We start from the raw sequence: 21,965 nt of genomic DNA, 5'->3' as shown, positions 1-21,965 counted from the left end.
TATATATATATATATATATATATATATATATATATGATGGGCTTCTTTCAGTTTCCGTCTACCAAATTCACTCACAAGGTTTTGGTTGGCCCGAGGCTATAGTAGAAGACACTTGCCCAAGGTGCCATGCAATGGGACTGAACCCAGAACCATGTGGTTGGTAAGCAAGCTACTTACCACACAGCCACTCCTACGCCTATATACCTATTTATTTTGTATCAATTCATATTGTTATATATTGGGATGGCCATTTTTTTTTCTTGCCAAACACACACAGTATATATTTATTATTCACTTGTTTATCATCGTCGTTATTTTATGTCCATTGTCTGGAACATGACAACTAAAGACAGAATGGTGTGGGGAGATTAGACAGATACAAACAGGATAATACATAAGCCCATATAGACGAAAACAAACGACACACATACACATGCTTAAGATGAAACGGCGGGGAAAATAGAGAAATAAATAAATAAATAAATAAATAAAAGGCATGGAAACAACAGTATGGTAAGCAAACTCATACATATACACAAAACACACATACAAAACACATAGCGATACATACACACGCGTGGGCGCGCAAACGCTTGTGCAGATATATAAACACACCATAGAAAGACAGAATGGACTAAACAGAACAGGGGGAGACACGCGGGATGGAGAGTCGCTGAAGAGGTCACAGGTGTGTGACGAAAGACTTCCAGACAATGGACATAACATAAGAACAATAATAAACAAGTGTTTATTTGGCAAGAAAAAAGTGACTGTCCCGAAATATAAAAATATCTGTTTCACCCCACGATTTCAGGAATCTTGCAAAACAATTTCATAAATAAACTTTGCTACATGTATTGATAACTCTGCTCTGTTTGTTACACCCAAAACTTCGTGTGCGCGCGTGTGTGTGTGTATGTGTGTGTGTGCGTGAGTATTCATCGGAGGTCGAGGATTCATTCATTCGGTCGCTATCGTGCGATCGATTCTAAGGGCCAAAAAAGATCGCAGGCGAAGAGAAAAACTCTGAGAGACGGTGGAGTGTATCATCAGCTGCGGACAAATAAATAAAACTATTCCATATTAACTGAGTGCTTTTTTTCCTGTTTGTTTAACAAAACATATAACATTTGTCTGTATGTGAAATGGAAACTAATAATCATAGCAAAATCAATACTCACTGATATTCAAAATAGAAATGAAAGGAAGCTTTTAGCTACGCCAGATATAACCGATAGCTTAACATCCTAAGAGCAATTAATATTAATTGGGCAGAGTTACCTGTTTATAGGTCATCCCGCAGTCGATTTCTATAGCAACGGAAAAAAAGTACAAGAGAATAATAATGATAATTAGAACAAAGTTATGAAATATATAAATAATTTTTTAAAGTAAAATATATGCGTTTTAAAGCGAAACACGAAAATACATATAGTAGTTTAAATATTGTAAAATTATTATACTACTTTCAAAAGAAATGAATCCGTTACACCGGAAAAAGTTTTATTAAGTTCGTATCGTGACAACACTGCCATAACAACATGTCTTTCGCATCTGTCGGTGGTATGTGCATTAGCTGAGACCAAAAGAAAGAAAGGAAAATATTAAGAAATAAAGTAAAGGAAGTTGTGACTCAGAACAAGACACTCACACCAAAGACTAAGTACAGAATTCTTTTAAATGTTTCTATATCTACATGTTTTGCTTGTTTCTTATTTTTCTTTCACTGTATATCATTTTGGCGATCTTTTAAGAATCAGTTAGATTGTATGAAAATTTGGCGCAAACAGAGTGCGTTGTAGCTTGTAGGTTCTTAGCAGCATCAAAATTTTGTGCCTCACAGATCTGGGCTTAAATTCTGACAGAGTCGACTTTGCATTCTGTCTGCAACTGTTAAAACAAATGTCAGAAATATACTGGGGTTCACTCAAGTTAAATATAGCCATTCCCATTAAGTCCGTTTGCTTAAGCAAAAATAAATCAATACATGTGTGGAAGCATAGAGAGAGAGAGAGAGAGAGTCTGCTGTGATAGTTTGTGTTATCAAATCGAATGCGAATAGGGTTGGACTTTGATCACCTAAGGAGTCGATAAAACAAATAGTAATGAAGAGGTTCAATCAATTGACCATATATTCTGGCTCACCCCCACTATTTTTATGTTTTGAACTTAAGATTTAGATTCTACAAAATAAATTAATAAATTTTTCTCCCCGCTTGCTGTATTTTATTATCATTCATTCAAACACTCTCTCTTAATTTCCTTTAATTTATTCATTCACAGTCTTTCATACTCCTCCTTTACCTCCCTAGCCTCTCCAACTAACGGCGTTATCGTCTTCTATATTATTCTGTTATAAAATCTTTTATCAAAAAAAGAAAGAAAAAAAAAATAGAATAAGCAAATTGAAAAATAAACTGTAAGGATGTGCCTTCTGAGAGCTTTCAAGGGGATTAGTGTGGTCCCAGTTGACAAGGCAATAATCAACTCAGAAAATAAACGCTCCCTCCACTAACATAAAGGACCTCAGAAGCAAGCCGGCCAAAGATATATTTGACTACCTGTTGGTTTAGAACCGGAGTTCATATCTGCTGTAGACGTTACATTGCGTTTTTCGACAGAACCCTTGATTCTGTATTGCCGTTGCTCCAAAATGGTACCATATCATATGGGAATGTTGTTTGTGATACCCAACTGGAAGTTTGTTCATACGCTCCCATAGAATTGTCGTTATTAAAGAACTGGCACTTTAAACCCATCTTTGAACTTGAAATACCTTTGTATGATGGCAAATAAAGTTTTATGTATCGTAACATTTCAGATAATACTTTTTTTTTTATTTGATTACAGAAGCGATTGTTTGATTTATTTTTTATTTCGTTTTGTTTTGTTTTCAGCATAACATTTTTATATGCTTGTATTTAAAAAAAAAAAGACAAAGTCTTTATAACTCACACTCAAACCTGCAGAGACATTCTCAAGCAATCCTAACATGCATACGAACTATTTCTTGCATAGACATGTTTAGAAAAAGAGGGAGTGTGTTTCTTTTAGACTTGAGAAAATATAAAAATACGAGCCTATAGAAATGGTTCTTATACGTTGTGCTTCAAAATGAATAAAATATTTACGGCATACAAACTGAAGTTTTAAATATGAAGTCTTATAATTATGTTTGATTTATTGAATACAGAAACAAGTACTAAATAAGTTTTCGTAATTTAAATTATTTACACCAGAAGTAACACTACTTTCTCTAACCAGTTTTCTGTTAGTCATTATCATAATATTGTGTGTGTATTGGGTTAATGAGAGAGATGAAAGATACAAGAATTTTTAACAGTCACTACAATCGTTTCGATCCCTCATGGATGGGATACTTAGCAACTGGTTTAGGAGTGTCTATCGGTGTAGATGTGTCTCTTTGGGTAATGTAACGACAGTTCTGCACAGTATCTTCTCAGTTCGTGTAAAGAAAAGCAGCAAATTATAGGATATAACTTCATTTATACAGAAGATCAATAATAATAAAAATTCTTGTATCTTCCATTTTCCCTCACTAACCAAATACACAACAAACACTGTGAAAGTGAACATGGTTTACCAGTAAGCTACCAGGTACACACCATACGTTTTATTATCTAATAAATCCACACACATATACAGTAATCCCTTGACTATCACTGATGTTACGTTCCAAAACTTCCCACAGAAATAATTAGAATCTAAAAAAAATATAAATACCTATCAGCCACAGAAACCCTGATATACTGAGGAGTCCACAATATAAATTTACATAAGTTAACCAGAAAAATTCACAATGTACTGAGTGTGCAATAGGTGAACCGCGACATGCTGAGTGATTACTGTGTGTGAGCTCCTCTATGTTGATGACCTTGCTCTAATTACTGAGTCGCTATCAGAACTAGAGGAGAATTTTCAGGTGTGGAAGCAAGGACTAGAATCGAAGGGCCTTTGAGTCAACCTAGCTAAAACCAAAGTCCTAATAAGTAGGAAGGTAGACAAAGCACAAACCCCTTCAGGTAGATGGCCCTGCTCAATCTGTAGAAAAGGCATAGGTAGAAACTCCATAAGATGTACCTAGTGTAAGCTATGGACACATAAGAGGTGCATCAATATCAAAGGACGGCTAACTAGCAAAAAATTTTTTGTATGTGGCAGATGCTCAGGAGCAATAAACACTGAAAATGTGCAGAGAACAACTCCTGCCACATTCCAGGGAGAAAAACTAGAAGTAGTTGATAGCTTCCACTATCTAGGTGACCATCGTCTGATTGCAATCAATGCCTCTACTCATCACCTCTCTCACCTCTACTCACTATCTTTTACCTCTACTCATCACCTCTCTTACCTCTACTCATCATCTCTCTTACCTCTACTCATCACCTCGGGCTTTGTTTACTGAAGCCACTGACCATTCATTATTCTAGACATTCCTATTCTCCTAACAGTATGTTGGCTAATTAATAAAAAATCAATAACGAGTTAATTATGAAAGAGTTGGCTTAATTATCTTTATCACTGTTTCTGTTCTAGAAAGATACAAGCATCAAACGAGAACTGGTACAGTTTTGCATACATTATGCTTCATGTAAATGAAAATGGTATTGGGTTCACAAAATTTGAGAAAAAAGGTAACATAATTTCTTCCTTGTTATTTTATTTGTTCTGGGTTACTTCTCTCTGCAATAGTTTGCATCTGTTATGTGTCTGAAAACATACAATCACTGTGACATCTATTTTGGATGACAATCAAAGCTAATTAGAGCATAAGATCAAGAAGTGTACTTCTTTTGTATCTCTACAGACTCCATTCAGGTCCAGTATACGCTTGTCATATGCTCTTACATAGAGAAGTGAACACCTAATAAACATCATCATTATCTCAAAGGACACCAACTGTAGAGACTTTACTAAAGCAGATATTAAAGTGTGGTGCAGTCCTCTTGCTTGCTAACTCCTGTTGAACTGTCCAACCCATGCCAGCATGGAAAACGGTCATTTAATGAAGAAGTAGCAGTAATTAGGTGTGTCACTTCTAATCAAAATGTTTTCCTTTCTAGCAAACATTAAAAAAGATAGACACAACTTTATGATTTCAGTATTTTAGTATTATGAAAGTTATTTTACCTTTAAAAATATGTCCCCAAAATCAATAACATTTTTCAGAACTATCTCTGGAACCGAAAATTTGGTGATACAGGTCTTACAAGCTGACTAGTTTAGCAAAATCCTCAATAAACTAGGGTTAGGGTTACAGGCATACTCTAATGCATTGGCTACCTTTTTTGAGAAGCAGGTTGCTTGGTACATGACTTGTCATCAGGTGAGCTGCACTACTAAAAAAAATTCAAGGTAATTTTTCTTTAATGTGCAGTTTGCCTGTGACCATTCTAATGTCATGCTATGACTTTACTCATCATCATTATCTGGTCAGATAACTTGCTCACACCAATGCAACTCATCCATACCAGCTGTCCTGACCTGGCAATGAGGCAGGAATGTCTGGCCTGGGTTCTTGAAATATTTCATCTGCACACATCATGAAGATGATAGCAATAGTTTCATAACTGGAACGGTTAACCCTGGTTGTTGACAGTTTGTTGTCTGTTCATCTAAGCAGGTGATTCCATGTTCCTCCAAATACTGAAACTCCTGAACCAGAGCCCAAGTACTGGATTCAGCTGAAAGTTATTCCCATAAGGACCAGGCAGTTTAAAGTCCCTAGTCTTGGGTATGACTTTATTGGCCAGGCCAAATATATAAAATCAGGAATTGAAGTGTCTAATAGAAAGATTTGTTCAACTTTTATTTAGCATTTTTGTGCATTATGTATTTATCCTGTATGTAACTGCGCATGTAGTCACAATGGCCCAGTGGTTAGGGCAGCAGACTCGCGGTCATAGGATCGTGGTTTCGATTCCCAGACCGGGCGTTGTGAGTGTTTATTGAGCGAAAACACCTACAGCTCCACGAGGCTCCGGCAGGGGATGGTGGCGAACTCTGCTGTACTCTTTCACCACAACTTTCTCTCACTCTTACTTCCTGTTTCTGTTGTGCCTGTAATTCAAAGGGTCAATCTTGCCACACTGTGTCACGCTGAATATCCCCGAGAACTACATTAAAGGTACACATGTCTGTGGAGTGCTCAGCCACTTGCACGTTAATTTCACGAGCAGGCTGTTCCGTTGATCGGATCAACTGGAACCCTCGTTGTCGTAAGTGACGGAGTGCCAACAACAACAAAACTGCACTGTGAGATGAAGTAATTACAAAATGGAAAGAGAAACATTCTGCTATTCAATCATATCACATAAAACTCTGTTGCAAACAACTCTTTATCATTGTTAACTCTTTAGCATTTAAACCAGCCACATCAGGCCCATATATTCTGCATACTTTATGTTCAAATTGGGCAGATCTGGTCTTTCACACCTATCCTGCAATGTCATTTTAAAACTAAACAATCACATCATTGAAATGTCAAAGCTACAAGATAATACATGATTAATTTTAAGCAATGTGAATAAATAGGCATTACATTTGGTAAAGTAATCTGAATGCTAAAGGGTTAAACACAAATTATCATCTTGCTCAGCATTCCTAATTTTGCTTCTTTGAAAGGAATTATCTTATAATTAACTGATACAGTATCTCATTTATGTCTCCAAATTGTCTATTCCAAATATATTAATGCTGTAGATAATTAATATCGGTTATGAATGAGAAAATACAATAGAGTCTTTTGAATGAGATTTAATATATTTATAGTCTTCTCTGTTCATAGATCATGGATGGATGAGTCACATATGACATCAATCAACTAGATTTGGCTTTCATATTATATCAGCAGCTCTGCATTGTCTTAGTTCTCAATGGCTCCATTTACTTATTTCATAGTAGCTTAGTTGCATAGTACAAAATAGTAGAGAATGACTGTACTGTAAAATTAATGAAATGGCTTGCAGTGCTGAGTTTAATTTCTTCCTCAGGAAAATCTATCTCTGTCTGATTAATGTTGTAGTCAAAGAGATTTATCTTATACCTGCTAATGATTTAGAAGTTAAAGATAAGCACCGACCATATAGATCTTTGTGATATTGAAATAGGTTTAACTTCTGTGTCCATGAATATTTTGTCGTCATTGACATAGATTTATGCACATTTTATGTCTTCATTTTCAAGTTATAATAGTATTGTCTTATAATACATTGAGATTCAGTACTGATAACTGCCTTTACATTGTTTCATAAATAATATGTTTGAGTAATTTCAGGTTTCCATATATTTGGGTCTCTGGTAAGATTTGCACTCACCACTGTTTATCTCGTGCCACGTAAAATGCATTGGTGTGGGCACTGGTGTCACATAGAGAGCAACCAGTACACTCTGTAAAGTGAGTGGCGTTAGGAAGGGCATCCAGCTGTAGAAGCCCAGCCAAAATGGCCTATGGAATGTGATGTGGCCCCAGGCCATGCCAGTTCCTGTCAGGCTGTCCAACCCATGCCAGCATGGAAAATGGACATTAAATGATGATGATAATGATAATGAAGTTCCTATTCATCATTCTCACTCTCTTTTAAATGTGAATAATTATGTAGCTTCTCTATAACAAGGACCTATTTTGCCTCCCTATCTCTTTCATACTTTAACCCTTTATCTCCTAACATAAAGCTGACTCCCCCCACCCTCTCCACCTCAGGTTTCATAGTCTTGTGCATTGCATGGTGATCTCACTAGTACTAGTGGCATGAGAAAGGCACCCAGTCTATATTGTGAAGTCGTTGTTGTTAGGGTTGGCCTCCAGTCATAGAAACTGGAGTATAAAGCAGTCATTGGACCTATCAGATCTTGTCAAACTTTCAGCCTATGCCAGCATGGTCAAGCATGAAACGTGAATGTTAAATAACGATGATGACTGAAAGCTAATAAAGCATCCATCAATCACAGCTCACTGTAATTATAACCACTGAATTTTAAAGCTAAATGGACTGCTCTTTTGAATGTTATGTGTTAGTGTATAATGTAGCAGAAAAATTTCTTTCAATAAGCCCCACTTCATATTCATCTCCTACCATCTTTCAAACGATAAGAGTTAGTTTAAAATCTTTAATTTTAGAGTAGCAGTCTCCTGAAATAAAGGCAATATGGTTACAACTTGCATGCTTTAAAAATTATTAAATCAAGCTCCAACTTAAGACATGCCAGACATGTCTTAAATTCTGAACCTAAGTGTTAGTCCTTTGTGTTTATTTAGTTATCTGTGCTCTGTATAAAAAACTATAATCAAAGATATTTATATGAGACAATATTTCACAGAAACTATACTACATTTATATATCACCATCATCATCTAATGTCTATTTTCCATAGCTGGCATGGATTGGACTATATCATCATCATTATCATCATCATTTAACGTCCGCTTTCCATGCTAGCATGGGTTGGACGATTTGACTGAGGACTGGCAAACCAGATGGCTGCACCAGGCTCCAATCTGATTTGGCAGAGTTTCTACAGCTGGATGCCCTTCCTAATGCCAACCACTCCGAGAGTGTAGTAGGTGCTTTTACATGCCACCGGCACAAGGGCCAGTCAGGTGGTACTGGCAACGGCCACACTCAAATGGTGTTTTTTATGTGCCACCTGCACAGGAGTCAGTCCAGTAGTGCTGGCAACGACCTCGCTCGAATGTTCTGTTCACATGCCACCGGCACAAGTGCAACGCTGGTAACGATCACACTCAAATCGTGCCTTTTACGTTCCACCAGCACGGAAGCCAGACAGCTGCTCTGACAGTGATCCCGCTCGGATGGTGCTGTTAGCGCTCCACTGGCATGGGTACTAGTCATCGAATTTGGTTCAGTTACGATTTCACTTGCCCCAACAGGTCTTCGCAAGCAGAAGTTAGTGTCCAATGAAGGAAGGTTGGCATGAGTGCCAGTCGTTGAATTTGGTTCGATTTCGATTATATGTATGTGTGTTTGTGTTTGTCCCCCCCACATTGCTTAACAACTGGTGTTGGTTTGTTTTTGTCCCCATAACTGAGCAGTTCAGCCAAAGATACTCCCACTCTATCTTCCAGTATCCATGTAGCTCCTCTACAGCAACAAACCTGTTTTGCTCTGGCTCCATCTCTCCCTGGGGTTGATTCAAAGTGGTGTCCCAGCATGGCCACAGTCCTGTGATTGAAAGAAAAGAGGATAAAAGATACCTTGTAATTTCTGCACAGATTATCAATTAACACTATTCCTCTTCACCTACACCTCATCCCATCAAAAATAGTCAATATTTCAATTTGAATTTCTATTTCCAGAGTCAAAACCTAAAAATTATATGAATGAAAACCTGAAGAAAGTTCATCAGATTCAAAAGTTAGTGAGATCAAAAACACTTGAAAGTCATGAAGCACCCAAAGAGTTATGGAAGTCAAAAAAATTTCATGATGTTCCATCAAGGTTTAGAGGACAATTACAGGTATGAAGAATAAATATTATCCACCTCCTCTTCATCATCATCATCATCATCATCATCATCATCACTTTAACGTTCACTTTTCCATGATTGCATGGGTTGGACAAAGTTTGTTGAAGGGAATTTTCTAGTCAGATGCTCTTGTTGTCGTTTTCAAACAAGGTAATATTTATTTGCAGCCAGACATGTTTTTTCATGGAATATTGGAAGTGACTGACTCTGCTTCCATGATAGCGACACTCATTTACAACTATCATGTGAATGTCAAGACAAGGAGACACGCACACACACACACACACACACACACACATGCACACACACACGCACACACACACGCACACACACACACATGTGATGAACTTCTTTCAGTTTCCATCTATCAAATCCACTCACAAGGCTTTGGTTAGCTTAGAGCTACAACAAACGAAAGACTCTTATCCAAGGCGCCACACAGTGGGTCTGAACCTGAAACCATGTGGTTGGAAGCAAACTTCTTAACCACACAGCCATGCCTGTGCTCAATATAATTACTGAAACTCTCATCAAATAAAGAATGCTACTACTACTCAAATTCCTTACCAACAACCATCATGTAGTTGTCTCTCACTCCTACCACTCTGGTTCTCTTACTCTTTCCTATCTCATCTTGCTCTGGCTTACTTTCCTTCCACTTGCGTAGAAATACTTTGCCTCCTCTCAAGTTGGTAACCTTTATTAGCCATGTTTTCACACCAACAAGAAATTTGTAACAATCACTACATATATTAGCAATATTAACTTCACCCATTTATCTCTATCCTTAAGCTTTACAAGTCCTAAAAAGATTATGAGTACTGCATCTTCTCAGAATAACAAATTTAAAGAAATTAAAGCTGGATCATGTTTTTTCTACAATGCTGAACAAACAATTTCTTCCCATATTCAATCTTATATTTTTCTGAAATTCTTTCTTTTGTAAATATTCCTGTTGCTTTGATATGTATTACAGAAAGAACCATCAGCACCTGGAAATTTTTTGCGGGCTCATTCACGATCAGGACCTCCAACTAGATTATCAAATGAGAAAGAGTCAGTGGAAGTTCCATTTGAGAAACTAAGTCTAACCTCTGTTGATGATCAAAAACAAGTATGTTTGCACTTTTACTTTACTTTAAGAATTAAAAATTGCCTTCTATTTCTTTTTCTTATAGTCCACACTGTAAAGTGGTTGGCATTTGGAAGGGCATCCAGCTGTAAAAACCATACCAAAACTGACCTTGCCTGTGTTTGTACCATGTACAAAGTGCTCAGTTTACCCTGCTGGGTGGTTGATGTTAGGAAGGGCATCTAGCTATAAAAACCGTGCCAAAACAAATACAGAAGTCTGGTGCAGGCTCCTGCCTGGCCAGCTCATGCCAGTATAGAAGGCAGGTATTAAACGATGATGATGAAAATATATAACCTAAATCAAAGTTGATATGCTATTATTTCTCCTCCCATGAAGGATACTCATGATCAATATCTTATGATTGTACATTCTACACTCTCGGAGTGGTTGGCGTTTGGAAGGGCATCCAGCTGTAGAAACTCTGCCAGATCAGATTGGAGCCTGGTGCGACCTTCTGGCTTGCCAGTCTTCAGTCAAATCGTCCAACCCATGCTAGCATGGAAAGCGGACGTTAAACGATGATGATGATGATGATGATTTGCTTTCCATGCTGGCACAGATTGAACAGGTTGTTAGAGCTCACATAGAAAAGTCAGAGAATCACATTTCACTCCTAAGTTTCATTTCTTTGGGGTAAGGGTGGCAGTGACTTGGTTTCTACAACTAGACGCCCTTTCTATCACCAACCACTTTACAGCATATACTGGAAGCATTATATTGTGGCCCCAGCACTTGAGAGAGATTGTCGTGATTTCAGCAAGACTAAAAGGGCCTCTCCATTTCCCCCTCACACACAACACACTCGACAACCACCACACACACTAAGCAAAGTGTACTGGGTGCATTTATGATGGCATTAGCACTAAAGAAGATTGACAAAATTAAAGGATCCCTTATCCTCACATTTCTGTTCACTACAGGTTGTCCCAAGTGGAATTATAGTGGTCCTAACACATATGAAAGGTAGTTTTTTTTTCTTTTTGTCTTGCAGTGAAGCTACATACATACATCATAACAGCTCCTCTTCATAAACAAGGAAGACATCAACATTTTATTAACTAATCTGGTCTATAGCCCAGCTTTAGTAATTTCCTGTTTTTTCACTAATTTATGAGAGGTTTGAAATTCTGAAGCTTTTAGGCTATGCAAAAAAAAAAAAAAAATGAGAAAAAACATCAAAAACAAAATCATGTATTAAATTCTCAAATATCTGTTATTTCTTACCAGAGAGGTAATGTGAACTCACAATTAGGGTAATCAATGAAATTGTGATAGTATGGCTTTATATTGAGAGAGTGGAAAGCCTGTTAAGTTGATAAATCCTAGATGACTGGTTAACAGTTCACATCCCATTTGCCATTGTTGCTCTGTGTCCCACACATAATCAAAGCACTAAACTTTCATTGGCTCAATTCAGTTCACTGTTAATAGCTATTGATTATTGTGTGTGTGTATTGTTAATTACTAGAAGAAGCTGGAGCACTATATAATTTATTTTGTTTGCTTGTAGTGCTGAACTCAGATCATTATTGTGGGTCTGCTTAGCCAGTAAGTCAAGGAAGCTTGTGTCCAAGTATTAAACCCAGGGTCCATTTGACGCTTAGGAGTCCTCATAAGGTTTCATTATTAAAATTTATGTTCAATAAATTGTTTATACTTCTCCAATACACAAAATATATTAAAAAATGAATATAATTAGTCTATAAATTATTATTTCTCACAGAACTTTTAGCAACTTCTCAGAGAACTCCTTGTGATCTTTGGTGGAACACAATATTCTCAGGAACTCTTGATGGGAAATGCTTGTGTAGAGAATCTCTGGAGATGTAATTTCTTAATTAAGAAAACAATACAACTACAGTGAGTTGCCTAAGTAAAACAGGAAAATGTGAAATTGATTTTTCTATTTTGTGAAGATTGTTTTCAAAAAGTTATTTTTTTTGTCATCAAATAGACAGAACTACTTAGAAAAGATGTAGATTTTGTCAAGCGGAATAGTCGGGCAGCAAAACATCACCAACAGGTACGACCTCCAAGTTCTCTGCGGGAACTTGATGCTAAAAAGAAAACAGAAGAAGATTTTAACAAATACAAAAAAGGTGTTATCCCTAAATAGTAAGTACTATACTTTTCTCTTTTATTTCTCTCTCTCTCTCTCATATTCACCTTGTACCTTGACCTCACATCTCTCTCTCTCTCTCTCTCTCTGGAGAAGCCATTTATTCACCTCTTCAACAAGACACTTGCTCCCATCCTTCTATCATACTTTCATATCCCTCAATACTATACCCCACTCAGTTAAGGGATCTTGTCTTGCGAGTACTTGGTGATCTCTCAAGTGCTGGTGCCATGGAAACAGCACCTAATACCCTCTGTAAAGTGGTTGACACAAAGAAGAGAATCCATCATCATCATCATCATCATTTAATGTCTATTTTCCATGCAGGTACAGGTTAGGTGGTTTAACTGGAGCTGGTAACTCAGAGAGCTGCTCCAGGCTCCAGTCATGTTTTGGATTGGTTCGTATGGCTGGATGCCCTTCCTAACACAGTGTTCCTTACAAAGTGTACTGGATGTCTTTTACATGTCACCAGCATGGGTGCCCTTTTATGTGTCACTCATACAGATGCCCTTTTATGTGTCACCAGCATTGGCCACAACCACAATTTCACTTTGCTTTACATGTCTTCTCAAGCACAGCAAATCACCACCTGTGGAAACTATACCAAAGTAGACATTGGAGCTCAGTGCAGGGACATTAGGAGCAAGTGAGATCGAAACTGTACCAAATTCAATGTCTGGCACCCGTGCCAGTGGAGTGCTAACAGCACCATCCGAGCGGGATCACTGCCAGAGCAGCGGTCTCGCTTCCGTGCCTGTGGCACGTAAAATGCGCCATTTGAGCGCGATCATTTCCAGCTTCGCCTTACTGGCACTCGTGCCGGTGGCATGTGAACAAAACATTGGACTGACTCCTATGCAGGTGGCACGTAAAACCACCATTTGAGCGTGGCCGTTGCCAGTACTGCCGGACTGGCACGTAAAAAGCACCCACTACACTCTCGGAGTGGTTGGCATTAGGAAGGGCATCCAGCTGTAGAAACTCTGCCAGATCAGATTGGTGTCTGGTGTAGCCATCTGGTTCGCCAGTCCCCAGTCAAATCGTCCAACCCATGCTAGCATGGAAAACGGACGTTAAATGATGATGATGATGATGATGGTAATTTCATCAACTTTTACCCTCTGTTTTTCAGTTATTTCCAAAATTAGAATGTGTTTCAAGGTTATACAAATTCAGACCTTTGCATATTACACTGGATCAAGTCTGTTCCTATTCAAAAGCCATGTCTATTCATGCTGAAGTAAACTTTGTCCATTATGAAATCAATAAACTCAGTACCTGACAAAGCACTGGGGTTACTATGTTCAGCTAAAACCCTTGAAGGCAGTGCTCCAGCATGGCTGCAGTCCAAAGACTGAAACTAATAAAAGAATGAAAGAATAACCAGGCAACCACGATGTGGTCATCATCATCATTTAACATCCATCTTTGCTGGCATAAGTTGGACAGTTTGACTGGAGCTGGTAAGCCAGAGGGCTGCACCAGGCTCCAAGTGTCTGTTTTGGCATGGTTTCTACAGCTGGATGCCTTTCCTAATGCCAACCAATTTTTACAGAGTGGATTGGGTGCTTTTACACAGCATCAGAACTGGTACTTTTTATGTGGCACCCACACTAGTGCAGAAGGCACTAATAATTTGAAGTAGCAAAATAATAAATTACACTTGAATTTTAAAATAATCATAAGTTGAGACTTGTTTCATAAAACAGCTATATTGTTATATTAAGTTACACCACTATATACCTAATGTCAAACCAATTCAGTGCAATTGTGAGCTTTGAGGCAGTTGTATAGCATTCTAACTACTGAATAATGTGGTTTTAGGTGTACTGAAACTGCATGAAAGACATGAATGTCATGTCTGGAATATGTTTGAACATGAGGCTGAGCTGAGGACAAAACATCAGCTATAAGATATTTGTCTTAAAATTTTCTAAATTTAAGTAATGAATTTTTTGTTATTCTCAATATTTGTTCACATTTTAAATGCTTTTATTGTACATTGTCTGACTTATTTCTATGTTTTATTTGCTATTTCAGTTTAAAAGAACGACAGGCACAGTGGGTAAAAGATGAGGAAGAGAGGATTGCCAATATACCAGACCCAACAGTTCCACCAGGACACAAAGTATTACCTGATAATGAACGGGTTGAAACTTTGGAATTACTCCAGAAAAGTAAGGGTCTTAAGTTTTTGCAGCTGTTTTTTTTCCCCAAAAAATTTTTACTGTTGTTTAACTTGGACTTATCCCTGATCAAGCTAACTTATGTTAAAATGAGTCCAGCCATGACCATGTCATCTTTTTACTTTGTTTGTCTAGGACTACATTGTCCAATATGTCCTTGTTCTAAGGTGGTGGTATGTTATTTAAGGGATATTTGATATCTGGTTGAGCAACCATGTAGATATTACCTTGGCTCATTTTCTTAGGGTTTCTTTTTGTAATATTTTCCCACCTGGTCCAAGTCGAATGTCTTTTGAGAAATTGAAAGGTATAGGTGCAGAGTTAAGTTTCTAACTACATGGTCTCAGGGGTTCTACTCTACTCCTTGATCCATAACATCTGGGCAAGTGTCTTTTATAGCCTTAGGTTGGCTAATACCTTGTGAATGAAATTGATAGACAAAAACTGTATGGAAGCCTGTCATATATGTATATATGGCAGGACACCACTCAAGCAAAACTGCTGTTTTGTTTACATTTCTCTGTAATATCCTAAACATCCTGCTGTAGTCCTGTACTTGTGAAGCCATGTTTACTTGGAAAGCATCACATCTCAAATATTCTTCATAACCAAAGTCATAGAAATAGATCCCTTCCCTAATTCTAACCTCCAGAGTGTATTTGCAACAATATCATATCCTATTCACACAATGGTGTGCTTGTGTACAGAGGAAAGACAACATCTTGCAAATAGTGTCAATAATGCAGTGAAATCTAAACATACTCTTTTAGATTTCCATCACACCAATACACCATTTTGAGTGTGGCCGTTGCCAGTACCGCCTGACTGGCCTTCGTACCGATAGCATGTAAAAGCACCCACTACACTCTCAGAGTGGTTGGCATTAGGAAGGGCATCCAGCTGTAGAAACTCTGCCAAATCAGATTGGAGCCTGGTGCAACCATCTCAGTCAAATCGTCCAACCCATGCTAGCATGGAAAGCAGATGTTAAACGATGATGATGATCATCATCATCTTCATCATCTTCCTATTTTAATGTGTCTGGAAACTGAAGGACAGTGGAACGACATGCTTATAAGTTAGAGCAGTGGTTCCCAAAGTGGGCATTAATGCCCTCCGGTGGGGTGGGGGTGATAATGGGGTAGCGATTCATGTAAAAAGCGATTCGTGTAAAAACAAAAGAACGGGTTCATTAGCTTAAGTTTTTATTTGTGAAGTACAGTTGCTTTGAATTTACTTCAGAAAAAGGTCTATGCTTGTGATGGTTAGTTGGAGTAGGGGTGCTAGGAATGCGGCCTGAGTGTCAAGGGGGCAGCAGCCCGAAAAGTTTGGGAAACACTGAGCTAGAGCTTTGTTGAACCTGGATCAAAAAGTTGCATTTATGTTTGGCTGAGAAGTATAATATCTTGATGCAGCACTTACACCAAATAAAAAGGATGAAGTTTTGTCTGTCTGCAGGTTTTAGAAACAAATTTTGTTCAAAACATTACCGAGTATTGCCATTTGTGGTGCTTCTTCATCATCTGGCAGAATTGTTGTTGTGTATGTCATGCTCTTCCTGTTATCAACCACTTTATAACCTGTACCAGGTGAATGATTTTGTACCACTGTGTCCAGAGGTGCTGTCATCATCAACATCATCATCATTTAACATCTGCTTTCCATCCTGGTATGGGTTGGACAGTTTGGTTGAAACTGGTAAGCTGGGGAGCTGCACCAGGTTCCAATCTGATTTGGCATGGTTTCTATAGCTGGATGCTCTTCATAAGGCCAACTACTCCAAAGAGTGTAGTGGGTGCTGGGTGCCTATTTACTAATTTTTTTTACCTTTTTGTTTATTATTGTTGCAGATCAGGGTGAACTACTGCAGAAAATACAGAAACTGCCTTTAAGTAATGATTCCATACGAGCTCAGAAAAGACGACAAGAACTGGAGAGCAAGCTTGCTGAGATTGATGAAGCTGTGAAAATATTTTCAAGATCAAAAGTTTTTGTCAAAATTGAAGATTGATGAGTTGTAAATGCTGTAATATTTTAAACTTTTTTTCTTTGTATTTATATATTTATATAATTTTCTTATAAATAGTACTTTTCTGAATACAATTTAAACAATTTCTTATAAGAAGTCTTATTTTTTATTCAGTAATTATCGCTGTTTCTATCATTGTTGCTATCTCATGGTTGCAAGCCACTGTGCTTGTTGCTGTTGTCCCATTTCAGTCTTTTTGCTCACTTGTTTAACAATCGCTAAAATATTTAGATGGTAAGAGCATGCATGACGAAGTTGATAGTCATGTTGGATGATCACCTGAGAGGTTGGTGGTTTACATAATAACCGTCATCACTAAGTTGCTGGCACTCCGTCGCTTACGACGACGAGGGTTCCAGTTGATCCGATCAACGGAACAGCCTGCTCGTGAAATTAACGTGCAAGTGGCTGAGCACTCCACAGACATGTGTACCCTTAACGTAGTTCTCGGGGACATTCAGCGTGACACAGAGTGTGACAAGGCTGACCCTTTGAATTACAGGCACAACAGAAACAGGAAGTAAGAGTGAGAGAAAGTTGTGGTGAAAGAGTACAGCAGGGTTCGCCACCATCCCCTGCCGGAGCCTCGTGGAGCTTTAGGTGTTTTCGCTCAATAAACACTCACAACGCCCAGTCTGGGAATCAAAACCACAATCCTATGACTGTGAATCCGCTGCCCTAACCACTGGACCATTGCGCCTCCACCATCACTAAGATATTTAATGCTTAAATGGTCCATGCTGCCTAGATGTAAATATGCATGACAAGGTAGAAACAACTCTGTACAGAAGCAGAGATAGTGAAAGATCAACCAAGAGAGACAGATATACAGACAGTGAACTAATAAGGAAGCTTTTTTTAAACATTACACAGCTCAATATTCGATTCTGGAGTATACAAGATAGTTTTAAATGGGCCAAGAGGGAGTCATCAATATGACCACTCAGCCTACAAGAAATGAAAGGAAGGATGTATTGAATAATGTAGTTCTAAATAGAATATATCTGAATAAGAAATAAACTGGTCACAGTTGGATTGCTTTTGATCAATTGTCTGTGTGATCAGGGTTAGTCAATGCTGTAAGTAACAACAGCTCCATAAAATTGGTTAGTATTTTATTAAAAGCAGCAAAGAGTTGAGTGAAATTACCACAAATAGTGAAGTATCCAATGTTTTGGATACAATTCTTCTTCAGGGTGAAGATGACAGGAAGGAAATAAATGAAAGATGGCTTGTCTCCCCCTTGTAAACATAAGGACACAGGAAATGTGTCAAGGCTGACAGGAAGCGGTGCAGCTTCCTAGGTCTAACCAACAGTAGTATTATTCCCTTCAGGGGACTGTCACATTAAGTTGACAGCATATAAAACTTCTTCATCGTATCACTACTGCATAAATCTCTCTGAGAGATTTAGAAATGTATTATTTCTAAGTGTTTTCTTGTTTCTGCTTGGCTATGAAGAAGACTTCTCAGTAGAGCTATTCAGATAGACTAAACTCACCAGTCTCGCTGCCATGTTATCAAAATTACTTATGACTCAAATGTTACTACAAGAAGCTGATATTAATTAATTGTATACCAGCAATGATTAAAATACCATAACCTTGAAAACATTAATTTGTCAAGCTTGATGTGAAAGATTTCCTTTCAAACCTTGACTCAGTTTGTTCCAGACAATTACTCAAAGGTCAAATGATTAATTATTCTTGTAAGGATGTTGCCAGTTTTGTTATCTTCTGGTTATGTTGGTATCATCATCATCATCATCATCGTTTAACGTCCGCTTTCCATGCTAGCATGGGTTGGACGATTTGACTGAGGACTGGTGAAACCGGATGGCAACACCAGGCTCCAATCTAAATTTGGCAGAGTTTCTACAGCTGGATGCCCTTCCTAACGCCAACCACTCAGAGAGTGTAGTATATATATATACATAAATATATATATACATATATATACATATATACATAAATATATATCTACACATACACACATGTACCTACCTAAACATACATATAAAAAACAAATACACTCATACACACATATAATAAATAAAGAATAGTATATATAAATACACACTCACCCTCCCATGCTCTCAAATATACATATTATATAGATACACATATACATACATATATACATATATATAAAAATACAAATATAAAATCTACACATATATACACAGAAAAAACATGCATATACATATACATATATATATCATCATCATCATCATCATCGTTTGGTATATATTTGTTAATATAAGAATGTAATTTGATAACCTTCAACTTGAAAATGAATAAATGTTTCTATTTCGATCGAACTTTCAATTTTTGTTGGTAATAAATTTATCACAATAAGGTGGCAAGTTGGCAATATCGTTAGCACAGAAATTCATCCGTCTTTACATTCTGAGCTCAAATTCCACTTAGGCCAACTTTGCCTTTCATCCTTTCAGAGTTGATAAAATAAGTACCTGTTGTGTACTGGGGTCAATGTAATTGACTTACCCCCTCCCCAGAAATTGGTAGCCTTGTGCCAAAATTTGAAGCTATTAAATTTATCATGATGAAAATTAGCTAATTTAAAATTTATCTCTGTATGTTAGGTACCGCTAATAAAAGAGAGGCATGGCTGTGTGGTTAATATGTTTGCTTTACAAATATGCAGTGTTGGGCTCGATCCCGTTGTACAGTTTTTTTAGTCATGTTTTCTTTCATAATCTCGGGTTAACCAAAGTACTACAAGCAAGATTTCATAAACAGAAACTATGTGGAAGTTTGTTGGAAGGGCCACCCATATTATTAGTGGTAAACTTCATCTGTTGCTTGGTTTTATGCTACGACTTGGTTCTTGGATGTCTTTAGTGGAGTTCCATTTGGTTGCAAATATTCAGGTCTGCTCCCCAGTCTGAGAATGACTTTCTCCTTCTCAACTGAATTAGAAGTAGGAAGACACTAGATTAACTTATGTATATATATATATATATATACAGAGAGAGAGAGATAATAGACATGAGAACAGAACCAGCGATACCGCCACCATTGCTGCAGTTAACAACATTGGCTACAATAGCAATAACAGCACCAGTGACAGCATTGGCAGTTCCCCCAATGGCAAAGACAGCAGTAACAACAACAGCAGCATCGCCATCAGCACCAGCATTATCAACAGCTTCCCTAACGTCCACAGCAGCAGACCTGACAACGCCTATAGCAGCAGCAACAGGTCCAGTGCCACTGCCAGAAATAATGGCAGCAATGACAACAGCAGCTGCAGCGACAATGGCCCTAACAGAGGCATCAATAGAACCACAGCTAATGACACCTCTAGCAGCAATGGTAACTCTCCCACTAATGACGAAGATCACAATAACAACAGCGCCTTCAACCATAACCGGCAGTGGCGATACCATTACCGACGCCCCACCACCACTTCCAGCGACGCCAACACCAGCAGTCTCAGCTCCAGCAACAACAATGGCATCAGCAGCAGCAACAACAACAACAGTATCAGCAGGTACAGCACCAACAACACACGCCCACAGTGATACATTGGATGTTCCGGGAACTCTTTCCAGCAACGTCTCTCCAACTACAGGTCCTCCTTCAGAGTTCCGAAAGGAGATACGTAACGTCACTGGCCAGTCACGTCTGGCAACTAAGAGACGATGGGATTCCATACTCGATCTCATGGAAAATCCTCGAGAACCCAGGCCCCTACATCAACGAGACAAAGCGTTGAAAATTAAGCATAGCTGAACGTGCGAGAATCCTAAAAGACTCACTCGAACCAGGGAACATCCTTAACTCCAGAACGGAGATTTTCAGGCCATGTTTACATTTTAGGAGGTTCCTGCTAGCTTTTTGGAGCCTACATGACGAGGGCACAACCGGAAGTCGATAGCCAGTAGCAAAGGAAGATAATCCCAACTGTTACCTTTGAGTAGTGAGGCATTTTCCCCTCAATATTTTTAAGAGGTCATGGACCAATAGGTTATTGAGATCTGACAATACCCCATAAAGTTATACCTTCTATGGACGGGAAACCTAAGGCAATCCCATAAACCACCCTTCCCCATTTTTAATATGTATCTACTACATATGTGGGAAATTCTGTATGTGGGTGTGTTTGTTTTGTGGAGTTGTTAGCTAACTCTTACATCGTTTTATCGATTTTGATGAAACTTGACACGTGAGTAGAACTCGTGTCTGGAAACCTCTTGACATACTTAGATTGTTGAAAAAAAAAATGATAATAGGGCTTCTGAAAGGGTTCCTTATATGTACTATATATAACTAATATTTTTTAGTTAAACACCTAAGGGAATTAACCCAAAGCACCTGTACTTACAATTGTCAGTTTTTAGCGAAGAGATCAATATTTGATTCTCACGATCAGCGGACCTAATTCTGCATTTCACTACTCAAAAGTTTTGAACTGCAAAACTTTCTTGATTTGAATCTTAAATATTAAAGACTTATTTCATACATTTATATACATACATACTTTTTTCGCTTATGTATGCTACATTTATATATTAGCTTTGATAAATTAGGTTTTCAATTAAATTTGATTACACTTTGAATGCCCATAACTCCGATAATTCTGCATTTTTCCTGTTAAACTTATTCGATGACAGTAGATAAATTTTGATTTCAGAACGTATTTAATAGGTGTTCCCAATCCTGCTTTTTCTCACGGACAGCTCTATGTCGGATGCTCTAGCGTTTGAAATCCGGAAAATTTATTCATCTATACACCCAACAGCAAAACCAAAAACATTGTGTATCACGAAGCCCTGCAAGACTGAAATTTTGGAACAAAGATGCCTCTCCCTCCGACAACCTCTCTTGCCAACCTCCGACAACTTCTGTCGCCAATCTCCGACAACCTCTCTCGCCAACCTCCGACAATCATTCTCGACAACCTCTCTTGTCAAACTCTCTCGCTAACCTCCAAAATCTCTCTCGCCAACCTCCGCCAACC

The 21,965-nt window shown here is 38.1% G+C and overlaps 3 protein-coding genes across 5 annotated transcripts in view; 1 reads left to right on the top strand and 2 right to left on the bottom strand.

The window, feature by feature from the left end:
* The window catches only part of LOC106872710 (uncharacterized protein C2orf81 homolog), a 21,324-nt gene extending 20,027 nt beyond the window's left edge, over positions 1-1,297 (bottom strand). For both annotated transcript variants that reach the window (XM_052973125.1, XM_014919787.2), the window contains exon 1: positions 1,182-1,297. The gene's annotated coding sequence lies outside the window, so the exon portion shown is untranslated. The remainder of the gene's footprint in view (positions 1-1,181) is intronic.
* A 203-nt stretch (positions 1,298-1,500) lies between these two features.
* On the top strand, positions 1,501-17,075 carry LOC106872712 (enkurin domain-containing protein 1). 2 transcript variants are annotated; one of them, XM_014919789.2, is made up of 7 exons: positions 1,501-1,663; positions 4,558-4,655; positions 9,338-9,498; positions 10,484-10,621; positions 12,597-12,757; positions 14,805-14,941; positions 16,801-17,075. In XM_014919789.2, the coding sequence occupies exons 2-7, from the start codon at positions 4,604-4,606 to the stop codon at positions 16,959-16,961; spliced, it is 810 nt and encodes a 269-aa protein (XP_014775275.1). In that variant the 5' UTR covers positions 1,501-1,663; positions 4,558-4,603; the 3' UTR covers positions 16,962-17,075. The 2 variants fall into 2 exon arrangements, with proteins under 2 accessions (XP_014775275.1, XP_052829072.1); XM_052973112.1 differs by lacking the exon at positions 4,558-4,655.
* Positions 17,076-19,810: 2,735 nt separating this feature from the next.
* The window catches only part of LOC106872709 (glycine, alanine and asparagine-rich protein), a 9,315-nt gene continuing 7,160 nt past the window's right edge, over positions 19,811-21,965 (bottom strand). The window contains exons 4-5 of the mRNA XM_052972572.1: positions 20,004-20,695; positions 19,811-19,911 (exon numbers count right to left, since the gene is read on the bottom strand). Coding sequence (XP_052828532.1) covers positions 19,811-19,911; positions 20,004-20,695 — 793 coding nt within the window. The remainder of the gene's footprint in view (positions 19,912-20,003; positions 20,696-21,965) is intronic.

The sequence above is a fragment of the Octopus bimaculoides genome, chromosome 1, assembly GCF_001194135.2.
Source record: "Octopus bimaculoides isolate UCB-OBI-ISO-001 chromosome 1, ASM119413v2, whole genome shotgun sequence".
Taxonomy (NCBI): domain Eukaryota; kingdom Metazoa; phylum Mollusca; class Cephalopoda; order Octopoda; family Octopodidae; genus Octopus; species Octopus bimaculoides.
The sequence above is the reverse complement of the archived record's forward strand: the minus strand, read 5'-3'. Positions and strand labels throughout refer to the sequence as shown.

Excerpts from the sequence above, each read along its gene's own strand:
- LOC106872712 (XM_014919789.2), top strand. The coding sequence starts at position 4,604 with ATGCTTCATGTAAATGAAAATGGTATTGGGTTCACAAAATTTGAGAAA. Across the intron at positions 4,656-9,337 it reads CACAAAATTTGAGAAAAAAG|AGTCAAAACCTAAAAATTAT; the intron begins GTAACATAATTT and ends TTCTATTTCCAG. Across the intron at positions 12,758-14,804 it reads AAAGGTGTTATCCCTAAATA|TTTAAAAGAACGACAGGCAC; the intron begins GTAAGTACTATA and ends TTGCTATTTCAG.